We start from the raw sequence: 21,908 nt of genomic DNA on the forward strand, positions 1-21,908 counted from the left end.
AAACTTTTTTTTCTTAATTTTTGCAATTAGATTAAATTACCTGACATTGACTTTAAACGTAATAATTAAATATGCGTATTTAGAGATAAAAAAATGTTTTTTCCTGGTTCCTTACTTATATACATATACCCGCATTTCTGACACAAAATATTTACAATATAATTTATATTATAATTGCTGTACGTCTAAGATAAGAGTTTTTTTTATAAATGTTAGTAACAGACACTTGAAATAACAGTCTCATTAAAGTGTTAAACAAAGTTTTTTCTCCTTCAGTTCTTTTTATGACATTGTAACGAATTCACTTTTATTTAGGAATTTTTTTTCTCAAATTCAAAAATGTTTTTTAGCAAAATTTGTTGTTTGCTATTTTTTTTTATTTTAATATCGGAAAATTGTGCATCGAAAATGGATATTCTCTATGAATGGAAATATGTTGATTATCTTTGGAAAAATTCGGAACAGAGGGAAAGGGCAATTAATTCCGGCTATCGGAATAAGTCAATTATTATTGATGTTGACCAAGCGTCAGGTAGTTAATTAATCACTTTTTTGTTTGAAAATATGTAATTTTTGTAATGTAATTATGTCAAATATTGCGGGCTTCGCACTCATTTGCTAAAACTTACTATTTACGACCATTTTTACGATTTGTATACTATTTATAAATTTTTTTTAGTTTTGTGCCACTAAAAAGGTACTTTTTTTGAGAATTTGAAATTTCTTTAAACCCGCTTTAGCTTTTTAACTAAAAAATGTGTTTAACTAAAATTCTGCTTTATATCAATTATTTTTAATGATTTTTCAGAAATCAATTATTCAAAGAACAAAAATTTCACCTAAAATATTTCTAAAATTTCAATTATTTGAAAATTTTTCTAAAATTTTCTAAAACTTGAATATTTTAAACCTTCTAAAATTCAAATATTTATAGAATTGTAAATGAAAAACTCTTATAAAATTCAATTGCTTTGGAAATTTTTATTTAATATTATTCGCTAAAAATAATTTATAAATAATAATTTTATAATAGTTCTCCAAGAATTAAATAATTTAAAATAAATTCAATTTCAATTCTATAAAGTTTAATTATTGTTATAAATAGAAAAAATTTAAAGTTAAAACTTTTCAATATTTTCAAAGGCTGATGAACAACGAAATTCAGAAATTTCTTATGAATTCTAGAAATTGAATATTTTCCCAGTACTTTTTGATAAAATTTGTTTACTTTTCCCTGATTTTCCTATGCTATTTTACTTCCCGTAATTTTTCCCTGATCTGTGATAAACCTGTTGAATTTTTGAATAATTTAATATAGAAATTTAGAAGAAAATTAAATTTTTGAAAGATTAATATTAACATTTTTTAAAGATAATTAAATTCACAAGAATAATTTGCATAAATTAGAGCAATTAAAAATTTTGTCAAATTTCATCGAATTATAAATTTTATATTCTAAAACAATTTAATTTTTATTTTTAAAAATAGTCTTATTTTTTAAGAATTGTAACTGAAAATTGAGAAAATAATTGAATTTTACAAAAGTTTTGAATCTGTTAAAGTAAAGAAGTTAATATTATTTTTCGAAATCAGGAAAAATACATAATATCGAATTTTTATTATATTCCTATAAATAATTAATTTTATTTACAAAAAAGTAACTAAATACTTTTTTGTACCTACATCGAATTGACTAAAACGAGTTTTTTTTTACTTGATAAATGTAATTTTTCGTCATCTGCTTTTTCCAGTCTTATAGCTACTTTTAATTGATTAATGAATTAATTACCTTTTTTTAAAATTAATTAACGAGTGCGAAGCCTGAATATTGGCAATACATTTATTTATTTCTTAGTTAATATTTTTCGTAATTTAAAGGAAATTATTAGTTGAAAAGAAAAAAATTATTAATTTAGTAAAGGAAAAAAATGCTGTCCTTAAATTAAATAAACTTTTTAGATGGACGAATGTTTGTTACTGTCATTGGAACTGATACAGTACCAGCAAGTGTGAATACGATTTCAAATCAAAAAAGTGAAGCTGGTCCTTTATTAAAACCTTATCCCGATTGGTCTTGGTATGAAAATAATCAAAATTGTTCAGGAATTACCAGCGTTTTTAGAGTTGCAGTTAGTATCTAAATAATTTATTGAAACTTATTGGCAATTTTTTTAGTTTGACTGATAATAATATTAAAAAGTAATTTTTCATTCACTATCGTTTATTTTTGATGTTAGAAAAATTTAATAAATGTATACATTTCTTTTTGAGATTAAATGCAATCGTTTATGGATCCTGGATAATGGAAAATTTGGAGCAAAACAAGTTTGTCCTGCACAATTGTTAATATTTAATTTAGCAGATGATCATCTTGTAAAAAAAGTCATGATTCCGGATAATTTTGCTGCTAACAGTCAAGGGGTAGGACTTCTAATTACTCCAATTGTGCAAACAATGGGAATGTTGTGTGAACCTTGGAAATCAAATGCAAGTGAAAAGAAATAATTTCCGCATTTATACTTAGAAATTATTTATTTATCACAAGAAAAATAATCGACTAAAAATTTTATTTTAGATTAGAAAAAAAATTTTCTAGTTTAATTTATTAAATAATATTAATGATAGATAATAATATTTAATAATTTAATTTATTTAGTAAAGAAATTAACTAATTATTATATTATCGATTAAAACAATTTTTTGAAATAGTCAAGAAAATGAAATTAAATAATTGAAAGGATAATAATTTTTTGTTAATTTTAAATGCAGGTTTTTATGGCTGAAGTTGAAGTTGGTGCATTAGTCGTTTATAATAATTATCAAAGAACAATGTGGCGAATAGAAGGTAAAGAATTTGAAGCAGAACCAAAGTTTAGCAATCACACTATCGCAGGAGATACTTTTCATTTGCCTGATGCTCTATTTGGAATGGCACTATCGCCTCCAACTTATAATCGTCGATCGCAATATCTTGCACTCTCAAAACTCTCTTCGAGAAATTTATATATCGCTCAAACTTCGGAGGTTCTTAATTCCTATTATACAAGAAATTTGAGATTCGAAAAATTCGAAAATATCTTTCCAAGTGAAATAACCACCATGGCTTTTAGTTCAAAAGGTGTTCTATTCTTTGGACAAACTACCGAAATTGCTATTGGATGCTGGAATAGTCACAAAAAATTAATTCCCCAAAATTTGGTAATTGATTTTTAAATTAAAAATAAAACAGTTTTAGATAGTTTTTTTAATTAACAACTTTTCTCATAGGACACAGCTGCTCAAGACGATAAAACACTACAATTTACAAGTGGAATGAAAATTATTAATAGATGGGGTGAAGATGAAAAATTGTTAATAGCAACAAATCGTTTTCAAAAGTTTTATCTTGATAAAATGAATTTCAATGAAATTAATTATCGAATTTTGTCGAGATCCGTCAAGTCACTTATTTCGAATACAAAATGTAACAACTATCGTTTATAAGAGAGGAAAGAATGAATAAAAAGAACAGGAAATATCAAACACCACCTGACAGTATATTTTTTTTTATAAACTAATACAGTTATTATACAAAGTAATATTGGATTCCAAAAAATTGTACGTACATGGGGATAAAATTCGATCATGATTTTCTATTTTGAGTTCTTTTTTCCGATTTATAACTCTTGTGTACATTTGATAGTGGAGATATATAAAAATGTATAACACAAAATATGTTTTCACAAAGCAATATATGATTTAGAGATATTGCAAAAATTGACAATTTATCTCTTAATATAAGAATTTAATTTTTCATTATTTTTTTTTTCATTTTTATTCCATTGTCTTCTATATGAAATATTCAGTTTAGACTTTATTTCGTTCCCGCGATTATTGGACTGAATGTTTCCAAAAAAAAACCAATTCATTATAAAATTGGAGTGTCACTGTTTTCCTATTTAAGTGTCCCCTTCCTTAATTATATCACTGTCTGTAAGTTAACAGTTCTGCTCGAGATTTCTCTGGACAGAATACTGACGTATTGAGTTCTGGCAATGTTGTTTGAATGTGTCTAGATATGAAAAAATAGCGATTTTATTTTATTTGTTTACTTTTTTTTAATTTAAGGCACTTCATCGGCAACAATTTGAATATAACAAATTCAACTGATTAAATTAATTTAATTTTTTAAAAATTTAATTGAGTTAATAATAAGTAATGAATTAATTAACAGAGCTGTTAAAAATCATGATTTTTTAAATTTAAATCAAATTTAGTTAAAGACGATTAAAAAACCTACTTTTAAGTAAAAATTTGATTAAAATGGAATTCTGTCTTTGATTTAAATCATAACAGCCTTGTTAAATAATGTTTAGTTAGAAAAAAATTGTCACGAATGAACTGCCATTTAAAGGGTAATTTTGAATGAATACTGACTGCTATATTAGTTTTAGTCGTCGTCTTCTCCAGATTCAGATTCCTCTTCTGCGTTTTGTAACCACTCGATAAATTTTTTCATTTGATCTAAAAACAGCATTTTGCCCTTTACAGAGTGTCCCTCCTTGTACCACTTCAGTATCACTTCCTCGCTAATTACTTCAGCTGCAAGAAAAAAAATTTAATATTATAAAAATGTTTTTCAACCGACCAATTTTTTTTTATTAAGTATTAAATATTTAAACATTATATTATACGCACTTTTATAGAATAGTAAAACGATTTTCTGGAAGACTTTCATGAAATTCATATTCTCGTAACAGAATTCTTGAACTTTCAAAATAAGTGCAAGTTCAGATCTGGCAGTGGTTGTAAAAGCACCGAATAATTGAGTATAGAGCTTCAAATGTTTTAAAGCTTGTTCAGCGACAAGTTCTTCTTTCTTGTTCCATTCTGCCTGAGCCATAACTCCACCCCAAATCTGAAAATTTTTTCATGTGTTAGTGCATTGAATTTTTAATTCAACACTTTTTTTTTTGGTTTTTATTAAAATTTATAGAAATTCGATAACTCTAGAAAAGATTTTAAAGAATTCCTACCAAGCCAATAACTTCGTGCTCTGAGATATGACACTTTTGGGCCATTTCTTTAAGATCGACCACAATATCCTTGATAGCACGCTTATCGGCCAAATTCTCAAGAAGAAGCTGTTGAAGATCGCGTTTCGCTTCCTGACTGGCTTGAGCTTTATGCAATTTCACTATGTCTGCTAAGTCAACTGTCTCGAATACAGATCTAAAGTATTCCTCAGTTCTCTTATTTGGTGGTACAAATTCCATTAACCTGGCAAATTAAAATACGATTATTAAATTTGACAATTAAATCCCATAAATTTGTGCTTAATATACTTAAAATTTTTCTTATTGTTAAAAAAACAATGTAACCCACCTTCCTTCGATTCCGCCACGTTTTAGAGCAGTCATCAGACTTGGAAGTCCTTTTTCCTGTTTCCACGTAACAAATACCTCAAGTAAGAAGTCTAGGGCTAGATTATCTTTAACAAGATGTTCGTTAATCAGAACAGAGAGCACAGTTGGTGGAACAGAACCATTTGAGATCCATAATGCCGTCATTCGAGCCAGCTTGATTCTTTCCTTCGGAGTAAATCCTTTCATGAATACCAGAACTTTCTTCATTTCCTCGTCGAACATTTTCTCCAGATATTTATATCGCCGCATGAGCTTAATAAATACCTAAACAATTTTTATTTTTATTAAGAATACAATTTAAATGATTAAAATAATTTTTAACTTTTCTTATTAACTATCAGAGTGGTCGAAAAATTTTTATTTTGGTTTCTCTGACTTTTCCCTGATTTTCAGACAAAATTCGGACTTTTTCTCAGACTCAAAAAAATGTTGTATTACATTTATTTACGAATTTCTTTAATTTTAAAATTATTCGAAAACATCAATAACTTCTTTTTTCAATAAATATTTAATCATTTTCATTTTTCCATAGGAATTAAGATTTTCAAAACATTCAAATTTAAATCATTTTGAAATTCAACAATTTATGACAATTTCTTCATGTTTTCTAATACTTAAATATGACCGAGTGATAAAATAATTATTTTATATTAAAAGAACATTGTTCCTGTAAATTCTTCAAAATTATTTTCATCATTTCAATTCAATTATTATTTTCTACAATTTCTAACTAACATTCTTCTTAAAATCAATTATTTTTAATAATTTTTAAAATATTAGAAAATAAAAACTTTAAATAGCTTTAACAAAAATTCAATTAAGTTATTTAAAAAAAAATAATTTCTACAGAATTGTTAGTTAAAAGTATGAAAAATTCAGATTTTAAGAGATTTTAATTTGAAACCTTTTCAAAATTCAATTGTTTCTAAAAATTCATGCTATAATGCTTTTAATATTCAATCATTATCTAAAATTTTAACTGAAATTCATTTTTAAGTCATTTTTTTATTAGAAAATTCTACGAGAATTCAATTATTTAAATACAAAAATAAATAATTTATTGAATAATTGAATATTTTTTAAAATTTAATTCTCATAAAGAATTCTATTAACAAATTTTTAAATAATTGAATTCTTTCGACGAATTTTAATAAAATTTTTAAGAATTTTTCGAGGAATTCAATTAAAATTGTATTAAAAATAATTGAAATTTTGCGACAAGTTTTATTATTTATGAAAATTATTGAATTATTGCGAAGAAATTTGTAAAAAATTGGATTTCTGTGAAATTTTTATTATTTATTAAAATAATTAAATGTTTGCGTACCTAGAATTAAAAAAAAAATGTTTAAATTCTTTTGGAAAATTTTATGAAAATAGTAGGTATTGGAAATCATTGAATTGAGGAAAATGTTTTTTGAAAATAAATGGAATTTTGCTAAGAATATTATTACAATTTTTTTTAAAATAATTGAAATTTTGTTAAGAATTTTCTTAAAATCTTTGAAAATAATTGAATTTTAGAGAAGAATTTTATTACGTTTGAAAATTATTGAAATTTTTACGAGAATTCAATTATTTAAATACAAAAATAAATAATTTATTAAATAATTGAATATTTCTTAAAATTGAATTCTTATAAAGAATTTTATCAACATTTTTTTAAATAATTTAATTCTTGCGAAGAATTTTTATAAATTTTTTAAGAATGATTACATTTTTCTAGCAATTTAATTAAAATTTTTTAAAAATAATTGAAATTCTATGATGAGTTTTATTATTTATGAAAATAAATGAAATTCTTTTAGAAAATTTTATTAATATGCATAGTAGATATTGAAAATGATTGAATTTAGAAAAACTTTTGCAAAGAATTTGATTATAATTTTTGAAAATAATTGAATTTCGGAGAAGAATTTTATTATTTATAAAGATAATTAAAATTTTAAATAAATTTTTGAACTTAGGAATTGAATTTCTGCGAAGAATTTTATTACTTTTGAAAATAATTGAATTTATGCAATCATTTGTTACTTCTCCAAAATTCAATTTTTTTTTAGTGTTTTTAACTAAAATTCTTCAAAAATCTAAGTTCTTTAAAATTTCTAAATAAATTCACTGAAGATTGAAATTTCCAGGCATCACAGTACTTTCTTTCCTCAAAAAAGGTGAAAAGGGGAATTTTTTTACTCAAAAAGGGAACAAAAAGGGAACAATAATTTATTTGTTTCTACAACTTGCTCTCCTTAATTGTAAAATTATTCGAAAACAGCAATATAACTTCTTTTTTAAAAAAATATTTAATCATTATTATTTTTCCATAGACCGAGTGATAAGATCATTATTTTGTACTACAAGAAATATATTTAGTGTAACTTCTTCAAAATTATTTTCATAATTTCAATTTAATTATTATTTTCTAGATTTTTTAACTAAAATTCTTCTTTAAATCAATTATTTACAATAATTTTTTAAAAAATTCTGAGAATTTTTAAATGTATTTGTTTACAATTCAATTTTACGAAATTTCATCGATTATTCAGAAATTCTTCAATTAAATATTTGTTTGAAAATAAAAACTTGGATATAATTTCAATTAAACTTTTTGAAAAAACTAATTCTACAAAATTGTTTGTTAAAAATATGAAAAATTTAGATTTTCAAAGATTTCAATTTGAAACTTTTTCAAAATTTTTTTATTATATTTATGAAAATAATTAAACGTTTGCGTAGAATTTCAATATAATTTTTTTAAATAATTGAATTCTTTTGGAAAATTTTATTAAAATAGTATATTGAAAATCATTTAATTTAGAAATTTTTTTGCAAATAATTGAAATTTTGTTAAGAATTTTATTAAAATTTTTGAAATAATTGAATTTTGAAAAAGAATTTTATTATTTATAAAGAAAATTGAAATCTTGACGAGAATTTCTTGAAATTTTTGAATTTCTGCGAAGAATTTTATTACTTTTAAAAATATACTAGTTATGCGGGGAATAAATTGAAAAAACTAAAAAGTGTACAATGAGGAATAAATCTAATCTAATCTACTTTTGAAAATAATTGAATTTTCAATCATTTGAAACTTCTCCGAAATTTAATTTTTTTTAAGTATTTTTAACTAAAATTCCTCGATAAATTCATTATTTTTAATATATAATTTTGAAAATTTTTGCAAAAATTTAAGTTATTTAGAATTTCTAATAAAATTCATTCAAAATTGAAATTTTATAAAATGTTAAATTAAATTTGAAGTTCATCTGTTTATGAAAATTGTAAACGCAACTCTTTTAAAATGCAATTAATTTTGAAATGTATAAATAAAATTATTCATTAAATAATTTCAAAGTAATAATTTTATGATAGTTCTTCACGAATTAAGTTATTTAAAAAGAACTTATTGTTAGAAATGGAAAAAATTGAAGGTTTTGTTTTAGAATTTTTGTTTTTCTAGAAAAAATGATTAATAATAATATTTGAATGTTAATTAATTATTTTTCTAGAGATTTGCATTCCGTTGAATGAACCACCTTATAATTTATAAAATTCTTTACGTTATCTATATTATTTAAATCATTAACATAAAAAAACATATTTATATTATGTTGTGGTGTTAATAATCTAAATCCAAAATAAAACGCACTGAATTCTATAACACTGAGTCTAAATTTTATGATTACACTTTGAAAAAGATTTCAAAAAAAGAAAAACTTTATTTTTTATTAGAAAAAGGGGACAAATTACCAAAAAAGGGGAAAAAGATGATAAAATTGAAATAAGGGGACAAAAGGGGACCAACTGTAATGCCTGAATTTAATAAACTTTTGAAGTTCATCTATTTATGAAAATTGTAATGGCAACTCTTAAAAATCAAATAATTTTGAAACATTTAAGTAAAATTATTCATTAAATAATTTATAAGTAATAATTTGCTGATAGTTTTTCAAGAATTAAGTTATTTAACGGAAATGATTGTCAGAAATAGAAAAAAATTGAAGGTTTTATATTAGAATTCCTGGCAAATTTCATAGTTTATGAGGCAAACAAAAAAGACACCAAAATTCAGAATTTTCTTATGAATTCCAGAAATTTAATTTTTGTCAGTACTTTTAATAAAAATCTCTGACTTTTCCCTGATTTTCCTGACGTGTGGCAACCCAGTAATTAAATAATAAATGAAAAGAAAAATTTAGTTTAAAAACTTTCTTAAAAATTCTCAAATTAAACATTTATTTCCTATAGGGTGAAAAATGTGAAAAATAGAAATACATTGAAATTCTAATTAGAAATGAAGAAAATAATTGAAAGTAAATTGAAACCTGTTCGAAATTCCGCATTGATTCCATGTCCTCTGCTTGTTCGAAGACACATGCTGTCGTTTTAACCGGTTTATCACCATCTTGAGCAATAGAGCCACCAGGTACCAAGAGACCACCCGCTATTAAAATATCAAATAAAGCCTCTCCGTATCGACGATAGTCCAATTTGGATCCAGCCGTGTCCAAATATTTTGAAATTGCTTCTAAGTCGTTACCAGCCTTCTCGAGACCAAGTAAAATTGCATCTCGAAATCCAGTTGGATCATACTTTTCCTTTTCATCTGTCAAAAATGATGACGCGTTAAATTTCTGCTTGGCGACAAGGACGCTTTATTTCAAATACCTCCCTCTCTCTCTCATTTCTTTTTAGCTTACATACCTCTTTTTCTGGTCTTTATACGCTGACCTGATAGTACTGGCTTTTCTATTTTCTGACTCATACAACACCCTTCTGAAATTACAAATAATGAATATAAATTAAAAAAAAATTTTTTTTCACCACAAAATGTCAGTTTGTAAATTTAGTACACATTCACATTTATCTAATTTTGAATACAATATCAAATTTTTATCTCTATTTTCTTTTTTTGACAGATGTAAATGTCAAAATAGTAAGTTTTTAAATGAACACATAACAATTTTTAAAGAAAAAAAAGCACGCTTTAAAGTGAAACTTGTAATGAAATGAAACATGCGTGAATTTGAGTAAATTGTATAAAATTTATTTGATAAACAAAACACTGGTTAAAGTTAAGAGATTAATATGAACAAAAAAACAATTTTTTCTCAATTTAAAAGAATAAAATTTTCTTTTCCATATAACTATACACAACGAGAAATATAATTAGAGCGGACTTGTACGCTGAGGTTAAGGTCGACCTTAAAGCCAGGCACGATGGCTGAAACTTGATTTAGATATTTACAGGAAATTCATAATATTAAACAAAAAACTTTATGATAAAGGATAATGTTTGAGAAAAAACTCACTTAAATACAAGTATGATAATATAACCACTCCCTCCCTAACGTTTGTAAGTGATGCGAAGTATTTAAAGGAGGACTGAGGGCAATAGGAACTTGGGGTCACCGAAATGAAGAAATAAAAATGGAAGAGGAAGACGACAACCATTCATGTTCCCCTACGCATGCGCTGTAGGTACTCAGAATTACCAAATGCTTTTAATATTTCTTTTAAATCAAAAATAATAAATATCACTTTATTTAATACTATCGATACTTTTAAATACCACACTAAGCATTGCGATAATTTTTCAACAAAAATTTCCCTCTGTACATAGAAGGGAATTAATTATTTATTTATTAACAAAAGTACACGTTTCACAAAATTTAAATGTTGGCTACACTGAAGGAAGTCATCAAAAACCAATTAATATCATTTTTACGCTTTGGCGTCAAATTTGAATCGCTATTTAGATTAGTGCAATTTATAAAAAGATGTAGACACAATAGGTTTGTTCTCGCTAGCTACACTTTCTACACTTTGTACAAAAGTGTACACTACGGCGTTCTCGTTACCAGAAGTGACGCAATAGTGTACACCTAACTCCCTAGAAGCCCGTGCACTTTTCCCTATTTTATTACACCCGATTGCGAGCGAGTGTAATTGAGTGTTCTGATTAAAATGGCGGTAAATGGACATTTTATTTAAAATGCATTAATTATTTTATGAAAATAAAATTATAATATATTTCTTAGTGACTTTTAATTTGTAAAATTATTAGTAAGCAATTCTTATTTTGTTAATATTTATATAAAGTACCACATTATAAACAATTAACATTGTAAAGCAATTTGTAAATAATTATTTTCCCATTTATTAAAACCAAACTTTATTTATACGTAGAATTTAAAAAAAAAATTCTTAATTTTATGATGGTAAACATATTTTATAAAAAATAATAGAATTTATGAAAAAACTTAAGTTTGAAAGATAACCTTTAGAATATTTCAAAACATGTCGCTTCCGTTTTTCGTGAAACTTATGTGAAAATGAAGCTTAAAAATTCTAATGAGCAAATCGCTTGAAATTAAGAAATTAATTAAATTTTACAAAGATGTCAGAGTTTAAACTGTGTAAAAATTTGAAAAAATTAAATTCTGCTCGGTACATACATTTAACCTTCGAAATTCTTATAAAATTTAATTAATATCTCAAATTTCCATGAATTGCCCTTTATAAAGTTTACAGGGAATAATAGGAATAAATCCTATTATTTAAAAAAAAAATTTAACATCATAAAACTGATAAATTTTTCTCTTAAAATCACTAATAGTAAATAAATTTTGGCTTTAATAAATGTGAGAAATAATTATTTAAAAAATTGCTTCACAATGGCAATTGTTTATAAGGTGGTTTGTTTTAAATAAAATGACCCATATATTTATTTATAAAACCTAACTATATTACAGATTGTATGCAGTTTACAATTCAGATAGCGTTAATTTTTTTTTCATTTTTTCGTGCACTTTCTCTACACTTTTGCGTTCTCGCTAGATTTTGTACTTTGTTTAAGTGCGCATGCTCCGTTTTACACTCTTGTTACACTCGAGTGTAGCGGTGTAGCTAGCGAGAACAAACCTAATGAATAATGTCAAATTTAACTAGTAACAAAACGTCCGAAATGAATAAAAATAAAACTTAGAAAATAAATATACATTTTTCTGAAGAATTCAAATTAAAAACCATTTAAATTTTGGCGCCATTCTCCATTAGAATCGATTAATCGAAAATGTGTACTTTCAGGCAACTTCAAAGTTGATGAATGTCAAGTGATAAAAATGTTTTCAAAAGTTTAGTGAATTTTTGATAAGTTTCTATAAGTATTTTTCGTATTATTGAAAATATTACGGTAATTGACAAATGTGTCTTCTTGTATTTTGGAATTTCAAAAAAGAAGTAAGTCTATTTTCCATAAAATTGGTATTATATTGCGATGTTTTTTTTATTAAAAAAAGTGGATACTATTCGACTATTTTACTGTTAAGGTTATTGACCTTTATTTAAATGTTGATTTTGATTATTATGATATTATATGATTATTTCGTGTTCTTTATTAGCTTGAGAATTTTAATTTTCTCAATAGTTTCTATTTTTTAAATGTTATATTTAAATCAATTGATAAATATTAGATATTTTTGTGGTGTTTGTGGTTGCAACATAACCTCTAAAACAATAAGCGTAATCGATACGATTCAAAACAAAAAATTGTGAAATAAAACACATAAAAAAGAAGTATTTTCTGGAAAAATTTTCAAGGTATGAATTTTTATTATGTGTATATTTATATTTACGGTTGTTCTAAATAGGTTGGAGTACTTTTAAATGTTAAATCGATTCATTACCTACTTCGCCCCTGATAGTAGCTTATCATTTCTACAAAAGAGCAAGTCGGAAAGAGAAATTTATTATTCTTATTATTTGTTGTTCTTGATAAATACGATCATTTCTTTAAAAATTAAAGATCATTTATAAATTTTCTAACCCTAGATAAATAACAATTTTAATCTCTCTAAAGTTCTAATTTTCTAAATTCTAAATTATAAACGTTCAAATAAGCAAAATTAATCTTTCTTTTTCAAATTTTATTTGTGAATATTAATAAAAAACTAATATTATATTATTATTATTTTATTATTATTAATGTTAATATTATTGTTATTATTAGTGATATAATAATAATAGTTATAGTAATTATAGTGAAAAAATAACATTAAAATATTATTTTTAAAGTTTATTTATTTATTTAAAGTTAATTATATATTAACTATAATAATTTTATATAAATATAAAAACTATAAATAATTATATTATTATTAAATTCAGTTAATTTATATTTTTGTTTTTATTTTACTTGAGTTGAATATATTTTTACATTAAAAAAATATTCGTTCATTTTGAAAGTTCATTTATGAAATATAAATTTTACTATAATTATTTCTATAAATAAGAATAAATTATCAAACACAAAAACTCATTTAAATTAATATTATATTTATTGTCCATATTTGGATCATTTTCAAGTACATCTAAGTAACAATAATGTTTCTAAGCCTAGATAAAAAATAATAAATAAAATTAATATGTACAAAAATCGTTATAGAGTCGTTAGATTATTATGTTTATATATAATAATAGAAAAAGTCTCAAATTTTATTTTAACATGAGTATTCTTTAATACTACTCGCTAAAACTAAAGGAAAAATTTTTCACATTTTCCTTTTACAAAAAAATACTATTTTTATTGAGACCTCTCTACTAAAAAAAAAAAATGATGACTCTAGTCAAAAATCTAACAAACAATGATTAATAGACTTAAATAAAAATAATTGTATAAAATTTAATTACAAAAACTAAGAATAAAATTAAGATAAAAATAATTATAAGTAAGCTTATAAACAATTATCTAATTTTATCATTTTACTATACAGCCATATATTAAATTATCGATAGTTCTCATTTTAATTGAGAGCAATCATAATCTCTAAATAATGCACTAACATCGACAATAAAAAAAATTTTTTTTTTGCAATTAATATCGGGAAAAAAAATCAATTAACAAAAAGAGTTAATTTTCATTGTCGATTATGGCAGTGTTTTGGTGTACAACCATTGAACGAAGGTACAAAATATTTCAAAAAGAAAACTTTTGTCTTTAAGTTACAAAAATTAGTCGTAGTCTTATTTTAAAGATCACAAAATCAAAAAAGCATTTTTTTAAAAACTTCCTTACTATTTTATTAGCATTTTTTTCCATTTTATCGAAATTAAAATGTAAAAGTTCGCTTTTTTGTATTAATAAAAAAAATAGTAATGAAGTTCTTAAAAAATGTAATTTTCAAGAAAAGCGAATAAATGCGCAGCTTTTGATAATTTTTGATAAATTTTGCCAAGAAATTGAAAAAAAAATTTTCAACAAAATTTATCATGTGAATAAAAATTCACTATATTATAAGTTTTTAGTGATCCCAATTTTGAGACGTTTTTAAGTTTTCAAGAATATTCTTATCACACAGTCAGACTTTTATTATTTTTTGTCTAATTTTAATATAATAAATACAAAAATATATTTTTGAAGGAGAAAAAATGCCGTGAATAAAGAAAACATCTCTCAAAATTTAGATTAATTGGTTTTAATTAAATAAATTATTTAATTTAATAAATAAATTTTAATTTTTTTTTGTAAAATAAAACTTTTTCGTAATTCTCCAAATCTTTACGAGATAATTAATATCTTTGTCGAAAAATTAAACCCTGAAATTAAGAATTCTATGCGAATGTAAGAAATTTATTTTCTTGATTTTTATTATTGTGATATTTCTATGTTAAATAATTATTGAATTAATAATATTTTTAAAATGAGTTTAAAATTATTTTAATATAATTATTTGAGTATATTTGTAAAAGAGTGCTTTTTTTTAGAATGACGACAAATTCAGAGTAATTTTTATTATTTGAATAGTAAAAAATCTAAAATGTGGAATTTTTGGTAATTTTTATTAATCCCGGAGTAAATTTTACTAATTTTCACTGAAATTTACTTTAGAGATAGTAAACTTTTTTTTTGGAATAGTAAAAATTTTTAGACATGATTAGAAATTGTGGAAACATTTGATTTTACAATGAAAATAGTAGAAATTACTTTTTTAAATTTTTTCCTGTAATTTACAAATTAAAAGTTAAAATGTCTGAAATCTTTGTGTATTTCTTACAATTTTTAACTATGATTCCGGAACAAATTTTGCTACGTGATAAAATTTACTCAGAAAAAAGTAAAAATTACCAGAAAGAATTTCATTAAAAAAATTTCAGGTAGTTTAATTTTTACTTTGATAAATAATAAAGGTTGCCTATAATTTTCTTTGTGTTTTCAAAAATTGAAATTTTTAGTACTAAAATTTTTTGCGTATTTCTAGCAATTTTTACTAATTTTAAAGCAAATTTTGCTATGTTCAAAGTAAATTTTATTTTTTGCTAAAATTTACTGATGACATAATAGTATTTACTCCGGAAATAGTAAAAGTTGTCATAGAAATGCGCAAAAATTTTCAAATAATTTAGGTTTTTTTTATATAATAGCAAAATTTACCATTTACTTTTTCCGTGTATTTGTACAAATTGAAACTTTAACTGTGTCTGAATTTTTTGTGTATTTTTAGCCAATTTTACTATTCTTTCGGAGCAAATTCCACTTTTCGAATTGCTGTTCGAATAAACTATTAATTTTAAATAAAACTTGGTTAATAAAATTTACTCCGCTACCAGTTGGAATTACCAACAGAAATGCGAAGGAATCACAGTATATTGTTTACTTTTCAAAGTAGTAAAAGTTACCTTTTATTTTTCTCCCTTTTTTTTGAAAATAGCTCAAAGAAAAATTTGTTTACTTATGACGCATTATAAATAATGTTAAATGCTTTCTCATCCTTTTTTTAAAAGTAAATCCCGAGAAAAAACGTCTGACTTGTATCGATCTGAACATCTCGACAATTTTTTTCTCTCCTAAAATCCAGTCTTATGATACAAAAGAGGAGAACGGATTTCGAAAAAAACAAGTCCATTTAGAAAAACAATTCGGCCCTGTTGGCTCGATTAGATCGCGATTTTTTGCGATGACTCTGATGACATCAGTACTGTGGATTAGGTGAATTCCTCTGGAAATTGCTGTGCTGATTCTGATTTTGTTGAATAGGTCCAGCAGGACTTGGTCTTCCATCCCTGTACTGAGGAGGACATGGTGGTCCATTAAGTAGGGGAGGTGGTCCTGGTGCTTTACCATAGTTTCCCCTGTTTGAACTCTGATAGCTACCATAAGCCGAATCATCACTACGTCTCGCGGTATGACCATACATACTTTCCGGTCGTCTCGAACTACTGCCATTGTCACTAGTATTAAGAGGTCCAATCGCTTGATTCTGATGATTCTGATTTGGATTTTGCGGTGTTGACGATTGACTCGGTGTACTCTGCTGCGAACTCTGCCTCTCAGGTGGTGGAGCTGGCGCTCGTCCATAAATATTCGTTCCTGTTGAAACACCATAAACACCATTGTCCCTATTACTTAGACTTGTGGAAATTCCTCTGACACCATAGATACTTTGTGTACACTGTTGTAATTGATTTTGCATATTCTGATTGGTACTGTTGTGATTTTGCGATTGACTCTGAGTATTTGTTTGTGAACTTTGGGAATTTTGATGATGATGAGGAGTTGTTATTGTTGTTGTTGCTGTTGTTGTGTCGCGATTGATGAAATTCTGCGATGTGTGTGTTCCAATTCTTATGGGATAGAGACTTTGTGCTGGAACAAGTGGTCCTGGTTTTGGGAACATGAGTCCGTCCCTGGTTCCTGATGTAGATTTAGCGTAGACGCTTTGAGACCGGTTCAAATTAGCCCTGGTCAGAGGTGGGGATTTGCAGTAGAGGGACTTGGTGCCACCGTAAATGGACTCGACACGTTCGAGGGCTGACGGTGGAGGACTGTAGATTGAGGACGATGCACCAGCAACGGGTCGATAGGTCGCATAAGATCCGGGGAATTTTGGTCCTGTTTGTTTATCCAAGTCGTCGTAGGTGTCCTCGTCCGATCGAATCGATGAATTATCACCGTCGTCCATCTCACGCGAGTCTCGTGATCTTCTTGGATTCAGTACGTATTCGTGGAGGAGAACTGCTATTGCACCACCGGCTATTGGTCCAACCCAATACACCCAATGTGCATCCCATTTGTTCATGACAAATGCCGGTCCCAGTGCTCGTGCCGGATTCAAATTTGGATTCTGCAATGATAATAATTCATAGATTAGTGATCGGTTGGGTGATAATTATTTATTTATTCATTCTGTCAGGCTCAATAACACAGTTTTTTGTCTCAATTTGATATCCTTAAAATAACTGTGTAAAATAACTGCAAAGAAAAAAAGGATTTGGTGAATTTTACAGAACCTTCTGGATTAGTTGATAGCCATTCATAATTCGTTGAATTATTTTTTCCCCTGCATCGTGATATAAGAGCTATACAACATGTGTCATATAATAATTATACTGATGAACATTTTGCTTCTTGTAGAAGTAGTGAAAACTCAACAATTGTATTTAATATGTTGAGTGCGAGAGTGCAATAAAGTAATGGTGAGGGATTAAGTCTGAAACTTTCCCTTCTTTTTGTCAAAAGCAGAAAGGGATTACCTCCAAAATTATACTATGTTATAAAACTTAATGTCTTCTGGAAGATTCGTTTCTTGGCTGATTTTCAGGCTCGAACTTGTTCAAGTAATTCAGGTAGAAGTACAGCGCACTTAGGCCCTTTTTGATGGGTTAAGTAGTCTGTTGTCGACAATTGTCGAAACTAAATTCGTACTTAATAAATATACATGTTTGCTTCTAAAAATTCACGAGTTCTTTTTACATATAACTCTACACTGCTAAATGTCAACTGTTGGTATTTCTGCTAGTATTTAAAGTTGCAGGTAAAATTCGATTTATGCAGTTTACCCAAATCTGCAGGTACAAATTCGGATTGTGCTGGTTAACCGTACCTGCAGGTACAGATTCGGTTCTGTAGTGTCCCTTTAAAAAATATGCCGAATAGCATATTTAGAAGAGAGTTCATGCAACAATGTGTACAACTAAATGTTCTATTCAGCATAAGAATAAATTACCAAATAAATATCAGTAGTTTTTAGCTGACATGATCAGCTTGATCGAGGAGAGAACAGTAAGAAATAGAGTGCAGTACAAATGGGCGAATGTTTAGAAAAGGAAACACAAAGGATGACAACAGCTTTACTCGTGAAAGCTGAGAAGTTGTTATAACCAGAGAATGTATTCTATTTCTGGCAAAGTTGAGGACAGTTTCCGGCTAGCGAGAAGCTACAAAATTTTCAGTCTCTTTGTTGTCAAAGTGCCAAAATACTTAGACTAAATTTGTACGCAATATTTTCTTCTATATTCTGCAAATTCTCGCTCAATAAATTTCTCTACTCAGTAAAGCAAATAGTGTGACAAGTTTCAGAGGGTTGCCAAAAAATTTTTGTAGATTATAATTTCAACACACGCGAGAAAACTTGAAATAATAGATTATCTGAAATTCTTATGAATTTCGTATTTATGGTCATGGATAACTGTGGATAACTATTTTATCGGATATTTTATCGAGTTGTTAGTTTTCGGTAGGGAGGCAATTTTAAATTTGAAAATTCCAATGCAGTGCAATAAAGAAGGTATTTTGTTGGGTCTTCTGGTTAGTTTCTTTTTATTAGATTTCTTTTTTTACTTTTTCGGAGGCCATTGTACGCTTTCGGCCAAAGCAGGTGGGGCCAAAGGGCCGAGTCCTGTTCAGTGGCAGGTGCTCTTTTCAAACACGCATGAATTAATTTTGTGTTTGTGTATTCCTTACACATACTCACACTTGTAGGATTGCATACTAAAATCGAAAGAGAATAAAATCCTTTGATTCACTGTCGTGGCATCCCGTGTTGTATACATTTATTTTTGTTATTATTATTAAATTTTCATTCATAATCAACAATTTCTTTTTCGCCCTTTTTCTATTGATGCGGGTGATTATAAATTCGTTTCAGGCTTTTCATTAAATCCTTTTTTTTCTCTTTGTTATCTATTATTATTCATTTTATCGAAAATTTCGAATTCTTTCTTCTAAATTCGAAATAGAAATTAAATGTTTATGGGAATTCTTTACTTACATGAACAAGAGTTGCAGATGCATAGGCCGCGGCTAAGACAGCAGCAGGTTTTGTTGTCAAAAATGCGGGCAGATTTCTTCTCGAGTCGGCCGTAAAATGGGCCAGAACAATTAAAACCGAAAGAGATAATTCGACTAGAAGTCTTTCAACTGGACCCGCCAATCTTCCGGATTGCGATGCAGTGGGCATCGTCACTCTGAAACAAGAGAGAAAAAAATTATTTCGTTTACAAAAGAATTCTATTTATCTGATACAGAGAGTTTCATTTCATTTCTTATAAACTTTTTTCTTTTCTTTACACTTTTTTCCTCTTTACAAATAATCCACTTTATTTTATGTCAAATTGTATAGTCTTATCATTAAATATGATTTACTCTATTAATTGACTTAATTTACAATTTCAAACTCTGAAAACAACTTTTCAAAACTTGAAAATTAATCTGTTTCCTCATTCAAAGTGAATACACAAAGAAATGCTAATTTCAAAATTTTGCCAAGTTGGCGCAAAAGTTTCAATTTTCGACGATTATTATCTCCCCTTAATTTCAAGATCTTTTGCTCAACTTTTAAACAAGAAAGGAACTCTCTACAAAAAGCTTCTGTTAGGCCAATAAAACAAGTGCTTATAACAAGAAAGGAATAAAAAAAAAGCAAAGCATAGCAATTGTGAGATTATAATATAAGATTAAAGAGACCGCCCAATCGAGCACCCCTTGTATATTTTTGTGGGTTGACGAGAGCACAGCTCCCCCTCCCTTCTCTCTTCATACCGAAAAAAAGAAGAAAAAATTATATCGACCTGCTTTAAAAATTCGCTCGCATATGGTTGACCTTATGGAATGGTATACATAGTCAGGAGAGGAGAGAAAAATGTATGAGTTACAAGACCACAATAATATAACGATGATTTTTCCATTCAAAGAGTGAGAAAATGAGAGTGGATATAAAAATGAACTGAACCCCTTGGGGTAAGTTTCAATCCCAATGGTGTAATGTTTATATTAGCCGGTGCATCGACAGTCCCCACGATGAAAAAAAAGAAATACGTCAATTTTCTCGCAGTTCATAATAATCATACGGGGTCATAGAGAGTTAGTGAACTCTTCATAAATCCTTGCAGTACTCATATTTTATGATTCGAGAAAAGTTCCAGTTTATTTATAACCTCATTCTTTTTTTTGGCATCGAAATCCACATTTATTGGAATAATAAACCAATTAATAAACAAATCAATATCGTGTATGTTGGATTTCTAATTTATTGTTTCTGTTCGTATTGTTGCTCGTTTCATTTGTTTGATTCTTTTAAGAGAATTTTTCGTCTGTTATTTTCAATTATATTTGTTGTTGTTTTGTTTTCAATTTAAACGTTTTGACTCATTAAATATGTAAAGGAATTGTATACAAAGTTACCAATTAAAGTTTCTTGGGTCAAGTAATAATTAGAGAATATGTATATTTTTTTATGTGTTTTCTTTATTTGCTATTCGCAGGACTCGGATAGTATGAATTTTTCAATTTTTTTTTTGAACTTATTTTAATAAAATAAAACTTTTTGTAAATTTCGACAATAATTGAGTTTGACACAGGTCAGGGAAATTAAGGAAGTCGGGGAATTTTATATCAAAAGTGGTGAAAAAATATTAAATTTCTAGAAATGGTACAAATATTCAAAACTTTTAATTAAATTTACAGTTGAAATTTTTATAAAAAAAAAGAATTTTTGTATTTAAATAATTGAATTCTCGATAAGAACTTTCTGAAGATTATTAAGGAATAATTTATTTTCAAAGGAATTTCAGTTAAAAATTCTAGAAAATAAAATACTGCAAAAGTTAGAGCAAACATTCTTTGGAAATAATTAAATTTTTAAAGATTATAAGAAGTTACGGTTGCAATATTTAGAAACTTTTTTGCATCGTAAAGCCATTTTTGCTATTGAAAAATTTATACATAATTTTTACCATTTACAACTCAGGGGAAAAATAAAATAGAAATAGCTTTAAAAAAAATTCTGCAGCTAAAAAAAGAAGAGAGATAAAAATGAGAGCTAAAAGATGAGTTAATTCGAGTGAACACTTTGCGCCATGAATGTCGAATCTATTTAATAATCAAAGAGAAATGAATCAGTTAAAATGTAATTATAGAGAGTCTTCCAACCGCAACATCTCCGAAAGGATTACATAGTGAGGGTCTTTTAACGACTGTGTCCCATGGGTTTCAGGTGGTCGAAGTGGGAGGAAATTAAATTCCCCTCCGCACTTGTTTGAGAATAAATACCGTACTGTATATATGTAAAGCTAACACCCATCGAAACAAAATTCTCTCAAAGTTAAAGTTAGTGAAAACATTGGGTGTAGAGAAAAAAAACAACGCACTAAAAAGCAGACCGTGGGATAATATCAGTAGTATGAACTTGAAACGAAAAAGCCCCGTTTATTGACCTCGTGACTGCATCA

At 26.5% G+C, this 21,908-nt stretch overlaps 4 protein-coding genes across 7 annotated transcripts in view; 2 read left to right on the forward strand and 2 right to left on the reverse strand.

Moving 5' to 3' along the window:
* LOC122503737 (neuroligin-4, Y-linked) overlaps positions 1-21,908 on the forward strand; it is a 134,683-nt gene that overhangs the window by 65,132 nt on the left and 47,643 nt on the right. The window contains exon 1 of one of the 2 annotated variants that reach the window (XM_043614400.1): positions 12,503-12,644. The exons of the other annotated variant lie outside the window; for it this stretch is intronic. The gene's annotated coding sequence lies outside the window, so the exon portion shown is untranslated. Of the gene's footprint in view, positions 1-12,502; positions 12,645-21,908 lie in introns of those variants that run through there. 2 annotated transcript variants of the gene reach the window in all.
* Positions 70-3,718, forward strand: LOC122503750 (major royal jelly protein 2-like). Its single transcript, XM_043614420.1, has 5 exons — positions 70-532; positions 1,960-2,129; positions 2,272-2,487; positions 2,770-3,198; positions 3,268-3,718. Exons 1-5 carry the CDS (start codon positions 340-342, stop codon positions 3,481-3,483), a joined length of 1,224 nt encoding a protein of 407 aa, XP_043470355.1. The 5' UTR covers positions 70-339; the 3' UTR covers positions 3,484-3,718.
* On the reverse strand, positions 3,516-10,869 carry LOC122503748 (protein krasavietz). The gene is made up of 8 exons (XM_043614417.1): positions 10,715-10,869; positions 10,107-10,178; positions 9,728-10,008; positions 5,365-5,669; positions 5,016-5,259; positions 4,678-4,897; positions 4,417-4,581; positions 3,516-4,051 (listed from the first exon to the last, which is right to left on the reverse strand). The coding sequence occupies exons 1-7, from the start codon at positions 10,854-10,856 to the stop codon at positions 4,430-4,432; spliced, it is 1,416 nt and encodes a 471-aa protein (XP_043470352.1). The 5' UTR covers positions 10,857-10,869; the 3' UTR covers positions 3,516-4,051; positions 4,417-4,429.
* LOC122503739 (neurogenic protein big brain) overlaps positions 15,142-21,908 on the reverse strand; it is a 28,116-nt gene continuing 21,349 nt past the window's right edge. For 2 of the 3 annotated variants that reach the window (XM_043614407.1, XM_043614408.1), the window contains exons 3-4: positions 19,451-19,646; positions 15,142-17,524 (exon numbers count right to left, since the gene is read on the reverse strand). In XM_043614407.1, coding sequence (XP_043470342.1) covers positions 16,373-17,524; positions 19,451-19,646 — 1,348 coding nt within the window. In that variant the 3' untranslated portion in view covers positions 15,142-16,372. The remainder of the gene's footprint in view (positions 17,525-19,450; positions 19,647-21,908) is intronic. The other variant, XM_043614406.1, reaches the window with a different exon arrangement.

This window comes from Leptopilina heterotoma, unplaced genomic scaffold (assembly GCF_015476425.1).
Source record: "Leptopilina heterotoma isolate Lh14 unplaced genomic scaffold, ASM1547642v1 Lhet_27, whole genome shotgun sequence".
NCBI classification, from domain to species: Eukaryota; Metazoa; Arthropoda; class Insecta; order Hymenoptera; family Figitidae; genus Leptopilina; species Leptopilina heterotoma.